Raw genomic sequence first — 12243 nt, 5'->3', positions numbered from 1 at the left:
GACCTCTTTTAAGGCCTCATTCCAGGCCGTATCATCAGTGGTGCTCCGCAGCCATCCATCCTAAAGCAGGAGGACTCCTTTTCCACATCATTCCATTCTTAGCTTCTGAACGCGGTGATGTTGCACATCCATCTTCAGGGTTTTGAGGGACCCTTTTTATGACCGGTCATCTCGTTAGTGTCTTTATTTGTCAGGATCCTTTGAGCCTAGTCACATTATCACAGTAGCCCCATAGGTCACAGTGTTGCACAGCATCTCCATTCTTGCAATCAAATCTTGTCAAAGCGAGGTTCGTCCCTTAATTGTGTCACAGGGTCTGTGTCATCACGGGTATGGGATGTCTCACTTGGGCTCAGCCTGGAACTGCTCTGCCCTGCCATGTGGATCAGTGGGTAGATGGAATATCGCTCTGAGTCTCACATCAACATGTCAGTTACCTTAGACAGTGGAGCCAATGGCTGTACAGTCCTGCCGGATGGAACAGGTGTCCGTAACTCGTGTGCAATCATTAGATCTGGGTGTTGTGGAGCTGGTGGTACTTGGATAGCAGGGCCTTGAAGCTGGGTTGTCATTTGTTTTCTCATATGCTGTGGTCAGAGTTCTCATTTACTCAGGGTAAATGAGATCTTTTAAATGGTGAAGGTCTCAGTGACCATGCAGGTGACCTGACTAACCCTTTGTTTTTTGTGTTTTTTTTCAGATAAGTGGACACTATGTACCCCAGACCGAGACAAGTTGAAGCAGCCGAGGAAGAAGGTTATATTAGGCGTTGGATGAAAGATGTCAGTTTTACCCATAGGAATCTTTTATCTTGTGCCTTTTTGTTTGTTTTTTTTTTTCCAGATGGGGTGCACGTAGTGCCAAGAGTGGGGCACCAACAGCAGGTGAGAGAGGGGGGCTCAGGCCTTTCTTTCCTGGTGGGAAGGGCAGTCGTTTGCAGGCAGGAGCGCCGTGTTGCTGGGGACAGGCCGAGGGCCAAAATTGGATATGGAAGAAGATTCCTCCCAGGCCAAAGGCGCCCGCCCCAGAAGCTCTGGCTGTGCCGAGAGTGACGCACCAATGGCACCGGAGGGGAGGTGATCCGGGTGAGCACTGGTGAGCAAGGTGAGCATCGACTCCAGGCCAGAACTAGCTGGTCTTTTACAGGTGTTGTGGTGAATGTGTGCACATGCTTTGTTTCTTGTGTTTTCCAGGGGATCTGCCACCTTCTCACAGACAGTCCAGTGCTTCAGGGACCCTGTGCACTCCATAAGCAGCAAGACCTTTCTGTCCTGGCACATTTTGTCAGGGAGGAGTCTTGGTCCGTGTTCAGTTTTGGGAGTTGGACTGGCAATTCCAGCGCAGGGCTCCTGGAAGTGAACAACAGCCGTATTACCACAGGGAAAAAAAAAGCCCTTCCCCTCGGTGTCTCGGGTGCAGGTTGTGGGCCACCCTGGGCATTCCATGGGCAGCAAGAGTTCTCTGTCCTGGCACCTTTCTTCTGGGAGGAATCTTCATCCCTATTGAATTCTGGGAGTTGGACAGACCCAATTTCAGCTTCAGGGGGACCCAGAAAAGCATCGGGGGGACAAAGACAGAGCTCGCAGTGACCCTGAAAAGTCCTGGGATTGGCAGCAAGAGCCAATCAGAGCGTGGGGGGGACACTTTACAGTTAAATGGAGTTTTTCGGTGTCGTGTGGTCAAGTGGGTGGAGGGGCTGAGGGTCTTTTCTTCCTTAAAGAACCCTGCCCTAATTCCATCCCCGTGCATCCCAGTCCCTCCCCAGTTCCCATCCCCGTGTCTCCCAAGTGCCCTCACTGCCCTCCCCGTCTCATCCCCTGTGCTCCCATTAAAAATAAAATCAAAATGAATTCATAAAATATCTCACTTCCCGTCCCCTCCCAGTTCCCATACTGGTCACACTGGAGTTGGTTCCATTGCTGATTTGACCCTTTATTGACAACTGCTCAATGGGGTCAAAGGTCACTTGTGGTGGTGAGGGGGGTGTCTCAGGAAGTTCCCAGTGATAACTGGAGTGGGGGTGTCTCAGGGGGTCATTGGAGGGGTCTCGGGAGGTCCCGGGGGGCACTGGGGGGGGTCTCAGAGGGTTCCAGTGTACAAGGGGGAGGGGGGGCCTCAGGGGGGTCCCAGGGGTCATTGGAGGGGTCTCAGGAGGTCCCAGGGGTCATCAGAGGGGTCTCAGAGGGTCCCAGGGCACACTAGGGGGGTCTCTGAGGGGGGGTGGTGGAGGCTCCTGGGAAGGTCTCAAGCAGGAGGGGGGGAGGGAGGGGGTCCCAGGGGATATTTGGGGTCCCTCAGGGGTTGAGGGGGCCAGGGGGAGGGCAGCCCCTGGGGGGGGGGCCTCTGACACACACCCCCACACCCCCCTGGGGCTGATCTGTCATCTCTGACGCCCCCCCACCCCCCCTCAGGTCACCTCTGACCCACCCGGATCTCTGACACCCCCCCCGTCCCCGACCACCCAAGACCCTCTGGGCCCCCCCCGGGGACCTCCCAATTCCCCCTCAGGCCCCCAAGTAACCCCTGGGACCCCCATAACTGCCCCCCCGGAACCCCCCAAGACCCCAACCGGGTGAAAAGGTAGCTTGGGATCACCCCCAACATCTGCCCCGGACCCCCCGAACCCCTCCCCGAGACCCCTCCAACACTTCCCAGGTCCCTCAACCCCTCCCAAGCCCCCCCAACATCCCCCTCAGGACTCCCCAAATCCCACTGGCCTCAAATCCCTGTCCCACACCCTTGGGACCAGCCCCCCCCCCCCCGAAAGAAACGCTCTCGAGGCCGTCCCAAAGCTCAGTGGCCACTTTATAAAAAGGGGGGGCCTGGGCGCGCCCCTGTATCAACATATGTACAGGGGGAGGAGCATGTACAGCTATTTACACCCCCCCCGGGAATATGTACAGAGCCAGGAGGGGGAGGGGCGGCTCCGGGGAGGGGGAGGGGCAGGGGGGGTGAAAGGAGCTCCCCCCCAACCCCCCCAAGGGGAGTCCCCCCCAACCCGGACACACAAACCCCGAGTTTCTACAAGAAACAGCCAAAAAAAAAAAAGGGGAGAAAAGAGCCTTTTCCGTGGGGTGGGAGAGCCCGCTGTGACGTCACCGTGACGTCACCGTGACATCGCCGTGCGTGTTTTGAGGTCACGGTGGGGCAGCGATGTCGGGGGAGGGGGGTGAGGTCACACCGATGACGGGGCAATGACATCACGTGACCGCAGCGATGACGTCACACGCTGACCACGGAGGGACATCGACGGTGGCCCCTTGGTGGCCAAACATCGACGGTGGTGGTCCCCCTTCCCCCCCTCACCCCAGCAAACACAGCGTCCTCATGGTGGCCATGGTGGCCTCCCACGACCACCACAGTGGCCACAAAGCCAACCTCAGTGGCCACGCGGCAACCACGGCGGCCACAGGTTGGCCCCTCTCTGGCCAACCACAGCGTACTCGTGCCCATGGCCGTGGTTGCATGTCGGCCATGGCGGCCCAGCCTCAACCCCGGCGGCCCCTCCGACCCAGGCCAACTGTGGTGGCCAAACACCGGCTCTGGTGGCCCCTCCCGTCAACCCCGGTGGCCAAACGCCAACCCTGTTGAACACCAACCACGGTGGCCAAACACCAACCCCAGTGGCCACATGTCAACCCCGATGGCCGAGCGCCAACCGGTGCGGCCACCCGTCGACCCCGGTGGCCCAATGCCGACCCCGGTGGCCCAACGGCGACCCCGGTGGCCCAGTGCTGACCCCGGTGGCCCAACGCCAACCCCGATGTCCCCGCGGTCGCTCCCCCAGCCTCCCGGAGCAACCCCCACGCCCCCCCCTAGTTGAGGGTGCCGCGGCAGCTCTCAGTGTGGCACAGGCACGGGATCTTGGTGTCCTCAATGGGGAACTTGTAGTCATAGGTGATCTCCTCATTGACGCCGATCGCCTGCTTCGAGTAGATGACAATCTTCTTCTGCGTCTCGATGGTGATCACCTTGGCGTAGCAGTTAGGCTGTGGGGGTGGGAGGGGTCAGCAGGGCCCCCCAGATGCCTCCCCAGGGCTCAGGACTCCCATCTCACCGTGCAGCAGTGGTTGATGAACTGCGCCAGGTTTCCGCACTTGGTGGCGTCGATGATGGTGTCGTCGTCGACGCGGAACAAGTAACTGCTGCCGATGCCCTCCTGGGCGTAGCGCTTCTCACGTATGTCCGCCACCACCTGGGGGACACGGGGGGCACCGGGGGGTCAGCGGGGCATGGGGGGGGCACCGGGGGGCACCGAGGGCAGCGGGAGGTGACCAGGGGGTACTTGGGGGTCCCCAAGGGCAATGACTAGGGGGTACTTCAGGGTCATCGAGGGCAGTGGGAGGTGACCAGGGGGGTACTTGGGGGTCACCAAGGGAGGTGGGAGGTGACCAGGGGGGTACTCGGGGGTCACCGAGGGTGGTGACAAAGGGGCACTTCAGGGTCACCGAGGGAGGTGGGAGGTGCCCGGGGGATTCCTGGGGGTCACCAGGGGCGGTGGGAGGTGACCAAGAGGGTACTTGGGGGTCACCGATGGAGGTGAGAGGTGACCAGGGGGTACTTGGGGGTCACCGAGGGGGTGGGAGGTGCCTGGGGGGTTCCTGGGGGTCCCGGGGGGGTCCTGACCTGGTGGATGTTCTGCCCCACGCACTTGATGACCATCTTGTCTGCCGCGATGGGCTCCATGGCAAAGACCCCCCACTCGTGGATGCGGCTCCACCCGAACTGCAGCCGCTTCTTCCGGAACTGCTGCAACACCGCCACGGGTCACCGGGGAAGGGACACCCACGGCAACACGGGGGACGTGGGGGTCAGGGAGAGGGAAAACAGGGACGTGGATATGGCAAGAGGGACATGGAGAACACGGATGTGACGTGAGGGACAAGAACAGGACAAGAGAGACAGGGAAGACACGGACGTGACGTGAGAGGCAAAGAGAACATGGATGTGACGTGAGGGACACAGAGAACGTGGATGCGACAAGAGGGACAAAAATAACAGCGCAAGAGGGACACGGAGCCCACGGAGCAACCTGGGGCCCCCCTCCCACCCCGGGGTGCAGCCCCCCCACCCCCCACGGCCCCCCGTCCCACCTTGAGCTGGTTGAGCTTGAGCAGGTCGCTGTCGGGCAGCGCGGCCAAGCCGATGGCGCTGAGGAGCTGCTGCTGCTCCGAGTGCCGGTCCGACAGCACCCGGTTCGGGCCCTGGGGACGGGGACACGGTGTGAGGGGGTCACCGCGGTGTGAGGGGGTCGCCCTGGTCTCACCTGTGTGTTGGGGGGCGCGTCGAGGTCGGGCCGGGGGGCGGGGCAGGGGTGCAGGTACCGCGCCTCCTTGCGCCGGCTGATGGGGTAATAGCCCTCGCTGCAGGCGCTGCCCGTCCGGTGCTCCCGGCACTCCGGTAATTAATCGGTGTAATTTATCGGTAATTAATCGTTAATTAATTGGTAATTAATCGGCAAAATTAATTGGAAAAATTAATCGGTAAAATTAATCGGCAAAATTAATCGGTAAAATTAATCGGCAATGTTAATTGGCAAAGTTAATCGGCAAAGTTAATCGGCAAAATTAATCGGCAAAGTTAATCGGCAAAATTAATCGGCAAAGTTAATCGGCAAAGTTAATCGGCAAAGTTAATCGGCAAAATTAATCGGTAATTAATCGGTAAAATTAATCGGTAATTAATCGGTAAAATTAATCGGTCACGTCCCGTCCGGGAGCTCTCCCGGGACAAGGGGAGCGAGGCGGGGAGCGGGGACAGCGGCATTCTTGGAGGCGGGCAGGGCGGGGTCGGGCGGGCCGGAGGGCGGGGCCGGCGCGAGCCGGGGGACGGGCCTGGGCGGGTCGAGGGGCGGGACCGGCGCGATCCCGCGGCGCTTTGCTCTGGGCTCTGGGGTTGTTTCGGGCTGGTTTTGGGTGCGGGTTTTGGGGGACTGCGCACACCCTCCCCTGGTCACAGCCCCGCCCCAGCTCGCTGCACCCAGCTGCACTCCCCGTACCCCTTGCTCAGCTCCGCGGGGATTTGTGCCTCCTCTGAAGGTGGCAAGTGTCTGCAAAGCGAGTCGGGAAGCCAGAGAGCTGCAGCCCCCGGGCCCCGCCGCGGCTTCCCCGCCGTCACCCGGCACCTCCCGCACGTTCCGCCCCGCAGCGCCGCTCCCGCTGCCGCCCTCGAACACAAGGAACGAACCCCCTTTCCACCAGCACAGGCCGGTCCCTCCCCGGCAGCCTCGGCAGCGCCGGGAGCGGCCGCAGCCCCCATTGACGGGCGGGGCGCGCCGGGAGGGGCCGCGCGGGGCGGGGCCGGGTCCCGCGGCTGCGACCCCGCGGGGAAGGGACCCCCAGGCCGGCCCAGTCCGGCCCCGCCGCTGGCCCTGCTCGGACACCGCCCCTCGACTCGCCCACAGTTTTAACATTAGAGAGCCAAGATTTAATCCAGAGCGCCACAAGCTCCCAAGTGCAGAGGATTTCCGTAGACTTGTTATTTTTCTCTTTTTAATGACCACGTTGCTAAAGTCAGGGAAATACAATCAGCATTCCCTAAACACCATCACTTCTACATCCACCTGCGATCAGGGGCCGATGGGCAGCAACCTGCCCTGGACGGGCTGCAGGGATGGTGTGAAGGCCACTGTTCCCCAGGTTTGAATGACTCTGGCCATGATCCCCGGCCCGTGGACAGAAAGCCCAGAGCCAACAGGAACTCCAGCCAGCTGCAGGCAGATGTTACTCCATCCCAGTTTGCCAGGGTTGGGGACAAAGGTGCCCTTCCCCGTTCGGAAGTGGAAGTCGTCCCCTGTGCAGAGCCCGCTCTGATCCTCGGCCTCGTGGGAGCCAATTCCCTTGTCACAGCCCACTTCCTGCAGAGAAGAAAGGGAAAGATTGCACATAAGGAAGACATTCTTCCTTGGGAGGGTGGGGAGGTGGCCTGGCATACAGAAGCTGTGGCTGCCCCATCCCTGTAAGTGGCCAAGGCCAGGCTGGAGGGTCTATTGGAAGGTGTCCCTGCCCGTGGCAGGGGGTGGAAGGAGATGACCCCTGAGATCCTTTCCAACCCAAACCACTCCAGGATCCCAGGATGATTCCATGCTCTCTCTCTCTGCATTTATTTGGCATCCTTTCCTCTCAAAAACAACATCTCCAATTTAGTTGATTGCTAAAGCCATAATTTTAAAATCATCCCAGGAACCAAAAGGGACTGGAAAACACAGAAATCATTCCTACACCTACCAAATCATTATTAATTGGAACCCGATTCCCTCATCTCCGTCCTTGTTTTTCTTGGCTGGAAAACCTGATGATCCTCACTGGCTATTTTTAGGCTGGTTTTCTTCCACAGCTCCTTTCTCCCAGCTGAAACCTCCTGGCATATTCAGGGCTTATCTGGAGGGAAGCCCCTCTGAGGTATTTCCTCTCGTGGCAATTCTGTGGGATGAAGAAGTAAAAAAAGCACGTCAAGAGCTCCTTCTACCCCCTTCCTTTGCAAACACCCTCCCAGTTTGTCCTTGGCAGCTCCATCCCCCCGGCACCCGCACCCGACGCTTCGGCTCCGCTGGGAAAGGGACAGCAAGTGCAGAAGCAAGTTCAGTGCTGTGCAGGGGCTCCCTGGGGAACAGCACTTCAGTGGTTTAGTCCATGGCCTTTCCTGCTGCCCTCCCTCCAGGAGGCAGAGGATGACCCGGCCATTGCTCTCTCCCTTGTTTCTCCCACACTCGCAGACCCAGGTCCTGCTCTTTTGGCCCCACTTTTCTTACCAGACCCGACATCATTTTCCAGGGTCCCCAGGAAACTTCTGCACTTCACCCACTGCTAAGTGCGGAGCACAGGACAAGGGAAGGACAAATTTCTCAGCACCCACCACCTGGAATTTTCCTTCTCCACAACACACTCTTGTTCCTGCTGTCTCTGGAGGTGCCTGCACGAGTCCTCCTTGTCCCAGCCCTGCCAAACTGACACACGCACAGGAGAAATAACAGGTCCTGCTTGCACAATTCCTGACCCTAACCCTTGCCTATCCTGCCCAGAGCTGAGGGAAATCTAATGGAATATTAATAAACCACCTTTGTTAAGAGTAGTCATCAGCCCGGTCCTTCAGGTTTTGCAGGAGTTTGTAGGGAACAGACCCAAATTCCAGTCCTACCTCTAAATTTCTAACAGCTTTCCTCGGAGAGATTCTGGACAGTAACACACATAACGGAAAGAATAGACTGCACAAGGAGTAACAGAAGGTTTGCCACAAAGAACAGAAGTTCCTGTTCTCCCTCATCAGGCTGGGACTGCAGGACCCAGTCTTTGTCACCAAGAGACCAGAGCGTTGTCATTAAGACTTAAACCTCTCCCCCATGGGTGTTTCTCAGAGAACTGGGCCAGCACTGAGCTACTCCCATGTGCCTGCAGTGCTTTGGGGAGGGGCAAGACAACCTCCCACTTCTGCTTGGAAGAGAATGAAAAGTCATTCCCCTTCTCTCTCTCTGACCCAGAACCAAAGCAGTCGTGTAGGACAACACCGGACTATGCACAGAAGGCCTGATTCAACTGGGAAAACATCGGACTATGCACGGAAGGCCTGATTCAACTGGGAAAGAAAAAAACCCTAAACAAACAAACAAACAAACAAACCAACCCACCCTGAATTTCAAGGTAAAAATACGCTGCTTCCTGAACAGGAGCACACAAAACACATTGAAGCCAGAGAGAAAATGACAAACCAGAAAAAAAAAAAAGAGCCAAAAGAAATGCTCTGCCTGCCTTGATACACTCTCTGCTTGATCATTCCAAAGGAAATTCTCCACAGATCAGAAGCAATTACCAATCATTTTTCCTCTGTAACAAATGAATGACTTGGGTTTCTGCTGAGGGGCTGGACATGTCCAGTGAGGGTTCAGGGGTCTGGTGGGTTGTTTATGGCAGATCCTGACCGGCCCAGGCCAAACCCAACCATCCCCATTGCTGCTCCATCCCACATGGAGAATATTGATACTGTATAGAAATACTCCCCTTCCCTGCTACTTCATCCTTCCTTACACATCTGTGGAGCAGGTTTTCTCCACCCTTTGTTCCCAGCAACAGCTCTCCAGCCCAAATCCCAGCTCCCACAGACACAAACTAAACACACCTAAGGCGATGGTTCCATCAGCACCTGGAATTCCGAGCTCTCCGTTCCCTGAAATGCTCATCCCAACACTCACAGCAATCTCACCTCAGCCCACAGGCTCTCTGTCCTCAGAGGCAAACACAGCCTGCTCTGGCACTACGTTTCCTCTCATTCCTGGTCTTCTGCAAACCCCCAGGGCAATCCAATCCTTCAGACCCTGCATCCCTGGACAGGAGGGGAACTGGAGTTTGACCTGGATCCCAGTGCTCTGGACAAGTGTGTTCCCATGAGCACAGGCCCGTGGCTCCATCCAGCCCATCCATCCCTCCTTTCCCCCCAGGGAGTCCCAAGCCCTCCCCCAGCTCCCCTGTGTCTGTCCCATGGCCCAGTCCAGCTCCAGGCTCTTCCCCAGCGTTGTGTCAGCTCCAGCCCTGGCAGAGCTGCAAACACCCCCCCAAGCTCTGCCCCCCAGGCTCCTGAACCCCCAAACCAAGGCTCAGGCTCACCAACGGGGACCCACCTGCCCCTCTCAGCACAGCCCAACCCCACAGCTCGGGGACCCCACGCTCACCTGGCCCTTCGCCCCTTCCTCTCCACCCTTCCCAGCACGGCAAGGACCAGCCCGCAGTGGGAAACAGAGCCAGTGCCCAGGGAGCAAATGCCAACAGCCAGGAGGAGAGAAACGTGTCCCTCTGACTTACCCCACTCCACCGGCAGCACCAGGTGCCCCCAGCGCCGGTCGGCGGGGCTGGAGCCTGTTGCCTTTGGTTGCTCATACCCCAACACATATGGCATTGCTGGACCCAAGTCAATGATTTTCCCTGTCCTGAAAGAGAGGAGAACAAGAAAATTAAGTTCACTGGGGAAGTGAAAGGCTCTTGGCTTTCACCCTTCTCTTCTGATTACTCACTACAGGTGTTTCTTCCCTAAAACCTCCTCTTACCCCCCCCCCCCCCCCCCCCCCCCCCGTTCCCGGCCGGTCGCCGCCACTGCCCTGCCCGGCGGCCCCGAGGGCTTCAGGCCCGGCCCGGCCAACGCCTCGCTCTCTATGGGCGCCGCTTCCGAGCCCGCCGCCGACTGCCGGGCCCTGAGGCCTCGCAGTCGCCGCCTGGCGGACACGGCCGGGAGCGGCACTGCAGCCGCGCGCCCCCCCCACCTTGCAAGACCCGCGGCGCCTTCTCCTCGCGGCGGCACGCAGGGGCAAGTTTCTCCACAGAGGCGAGAAACTTGCCTGTCGTTTCCCCTGCCTGCAGTCCCAGATGGCCGCGCGTGAGGCAGAAGAGCAGCCGCGACCCGGGACCCGCTTACCCTGGGGACGATCTCCTGGAGAGCCCGACGTCGGATCTGCCGCCGTGGGTCGCTTCCGGGGGAGGAAGGCGGCGGCGCAGCCCTGACAGCATCTCCGGGGCACGACGGGACCGAGAGGGGCGGGGGCGGGAGCGGGAGCGAAGCGGAGCGGAATGGGGCGGGCGGGCGGGCGGTGCCCAGTCTGCCTGGGGTCCTCGCGCCCAAGGCGCGCGGCGCGGCGCCGAGAGGGGGCTGCCCGCGCCGGTGCCTGCCGCCGCCCACGAACCTGCCACCCGCGCCCGGCGTCGCCGAGCGCACCGCCCTGTCCCCGCACCGGGAAACGGTGCGGCGAGACGGCGCTGCGGGCGCGGGGCGGGTGTCCGGGTCGGGGCGGAGGTCAGACAACAGGATAGACGCCTCTCTGAGGGAAGGGGTCCTCTCGCCGCCATCTTGTGTGTGGTCTGAGCTAATTTCCGGTCGTGGCGGCACCATCTTTGGTGTGGCCTCGGCGAACTTCTGGTCCGGGGCCGCCATCTTTGTGGACGCCCTTGGAGGACTTCCGGTAAGGGCGCCGCCATCTTTGTGTGCGGCCTCACAGGGAAGACTTCCGGTCACGGGGGGCGCCATCTTGGGTGGTGTGCCGTCGAAAACAGTCCGGTCGCTCTCTACTTCCAGTGCTCCCCGGAAAACGTCCCTCACTAATTTCTGCGCTCTCACCTCGAAAATCTTCATGTTATTCCCCCCGCACACACCCCAGGAGAGACGGGAGACCACGAGTCCCGTCGCGCCGCGGGAACCGGCCCTTAAGTTGAGCAGGGAGCGCTGCAGCAGCACGAGAGCCACTGCGCATGCGTCGCCGGGCCCGCGCCTGGCCACCCTTGGTGATCACGTGATCGCCGGCGTCTTGCTAACTACTGCGCATGCGCCGACGCCGCCATCTTGCCTGCCCCCCCCCCCACTGCCTCGCCCCCCGGCTTCTCCCTGCGCGCGCCTCGCCCGCTTTTCTGGGGCCCCGCCCGGACATTTCGCGGCTCCCCCGCCGCCGCTTTTTCGGCTCCCGGGGGTTCCCACACCCACCCACCTTTTGGGGTCTGCTTCTCACATTCTAGGGGTGACCCCCTGTGCTGGTTTAAAAGTTAACCAGCAAGGCAAAATGAACTCAATTCAAAAGAGAGATTTATAAGTCAGAATAACAATTTATTAAAATAATGCAATAAGTACAAGTATACAGACAGACAATTGGTTTTAACCCACAAAACCCAAATGTACAAACCCAGCACCCTGGGGTATGAACAAAAGTGGTGTACCTTGGCCCACCCCCCGAGTCCAAAGCAAAGGGAGAGGGGATAAACCTGCTGGTGGGAGAGCTGCTGCAGTCTGGTCAGAAGTGGTGATTGCAGTCCAGTTGAGGGGGGTGGTCTCAGCCTGGTTGGGAGCAGCGGTGGTCTGCTGTCTTCCTCTGGGTCCCACGAGAGGTCGCAAGGCTCTGAAACTCCCAGTTATATACTCTCCAGTTCAGGCGGGAGTGCTCAGTCCCTCCCTCAGAGTAGGGAATTCCATAAAAGGGCATGCGGATGCTCAGTCCCTCTTCCATATAAGGGTATCAGAGCGGGGAATTCCATATAAGGATATCAGAGCGGGGAATTCCATAAAAGGGTACAGGAACATCTTCCCACCTTGCAGGCCTCTACTGACAGCAGTTTTTGGGAAATGGCATGGAGGCTATAGAATACACAGTTTTGGGTTGCACCCATCCAGGGATGAATTGGTCCCAGCCGTTCTAACCAGGACACCCCCCCAATTTACAGGTTGGAGGGTGGGAGGGGAGAGTAAACGGGATGCCCAAGGATTTTCTTTTTTTTTTTT

The 12243-nt window shown here is 59.1% G+C and overlaps 1 protein-coding gene across 21 annotated transcripts; it reads right to left on the bottom strand.

Moving 5' to 3' along the window:
- Positions 1 to 6471: 6471 nt before the first annotated feature.
- LOC113980932 lies at positions 6472 to 10509 on the bottom strand. 21 transcript variants are annotated; one of them, XR_003538255.1, is made up of 5 exons: positions 10399 to 10509; positions 9792 to 9916; positions 7855 to 7945; positions 7227 to 7421; positions 6472 to 6856 (listed from the first exon to the last, which is right to left on the bottom strand). XR_003538255.1 is itself a non-coding variant. In XM_027708151.1 (5 exons), exons 1-5 carry the CDS (start codon positions 10488 to 10490, stop codon positions 6553 to 6555), a joined length of 558 nt encoding a protein of 185 aa, XP_027563952.1. In that variant the 5' UTR covers positions 10491 to 10503; the 3' UTR covers positions 6472 to 6552. The 21 variants fall into 21 exon arrangements, 3 of the variants coding, with proteins under 3 accessions (XP_027563952.1, XP_027563951.1, XP_027563953.1); XR_003538254.1 differs by having other exon boundaries at positions 7858 to 7945; positions 10399 to 10503; XR_003538257.1 differs by lacking the exon at positions 10399 to 10509 and adding an exon at positions 10001 to 10109.
- Between the last annotated feature and the right edge of the window lie 1734 nt (positions 10510 to 12243).

This window comes from Neopelma chrysocephalum, unplaced genomic scaffold, assembly GCF_003984885.1.
Source record: "Neopelma chrysocephalum unplaced genomic scaffold, ASM398488v2 Primary Assembly neopelma1_95682, whole genome shotgun sequence".
In the NCBI taxonomy this organism is placed as follows: Eukaryota; Metazoa; Chordata; class Aves; order Passeriformes; family Pipridae; genus Neopelma; species Neopelma chrysocephalum.
The sequence above is the reverse complement of the archived record's forward strand: the minus strand, read 5'-3'. Positions and strand labels throughout refer to the sequence as shown.

Bases quoted from the DNA above. Each gene is read 5' to 3' on its own strand.
- LOC113980932 (XM_027708150.1), bottom strand. From the start codon at position 10,490: ATGCTGTCAGGGCTGCGCCGCCGCCTTCCTCCCCCGGAAGCGACCCAC. The intron at 9,917-10,398 runs GTAAGCGGGTCC...CCTCTCTTTCAG, and splicing joins TCCAGGAGATCGTCCCCAGG to GACAGGGAAAATCATTGACT. The intron at 7,946-9,791 runs GTAAGTCAGAGG...TGCGTGTGTCAG, and splicing joins GGTGCTGCCGGTGGAGTGGG to TTTGGCAGGGCTGGGACAAG.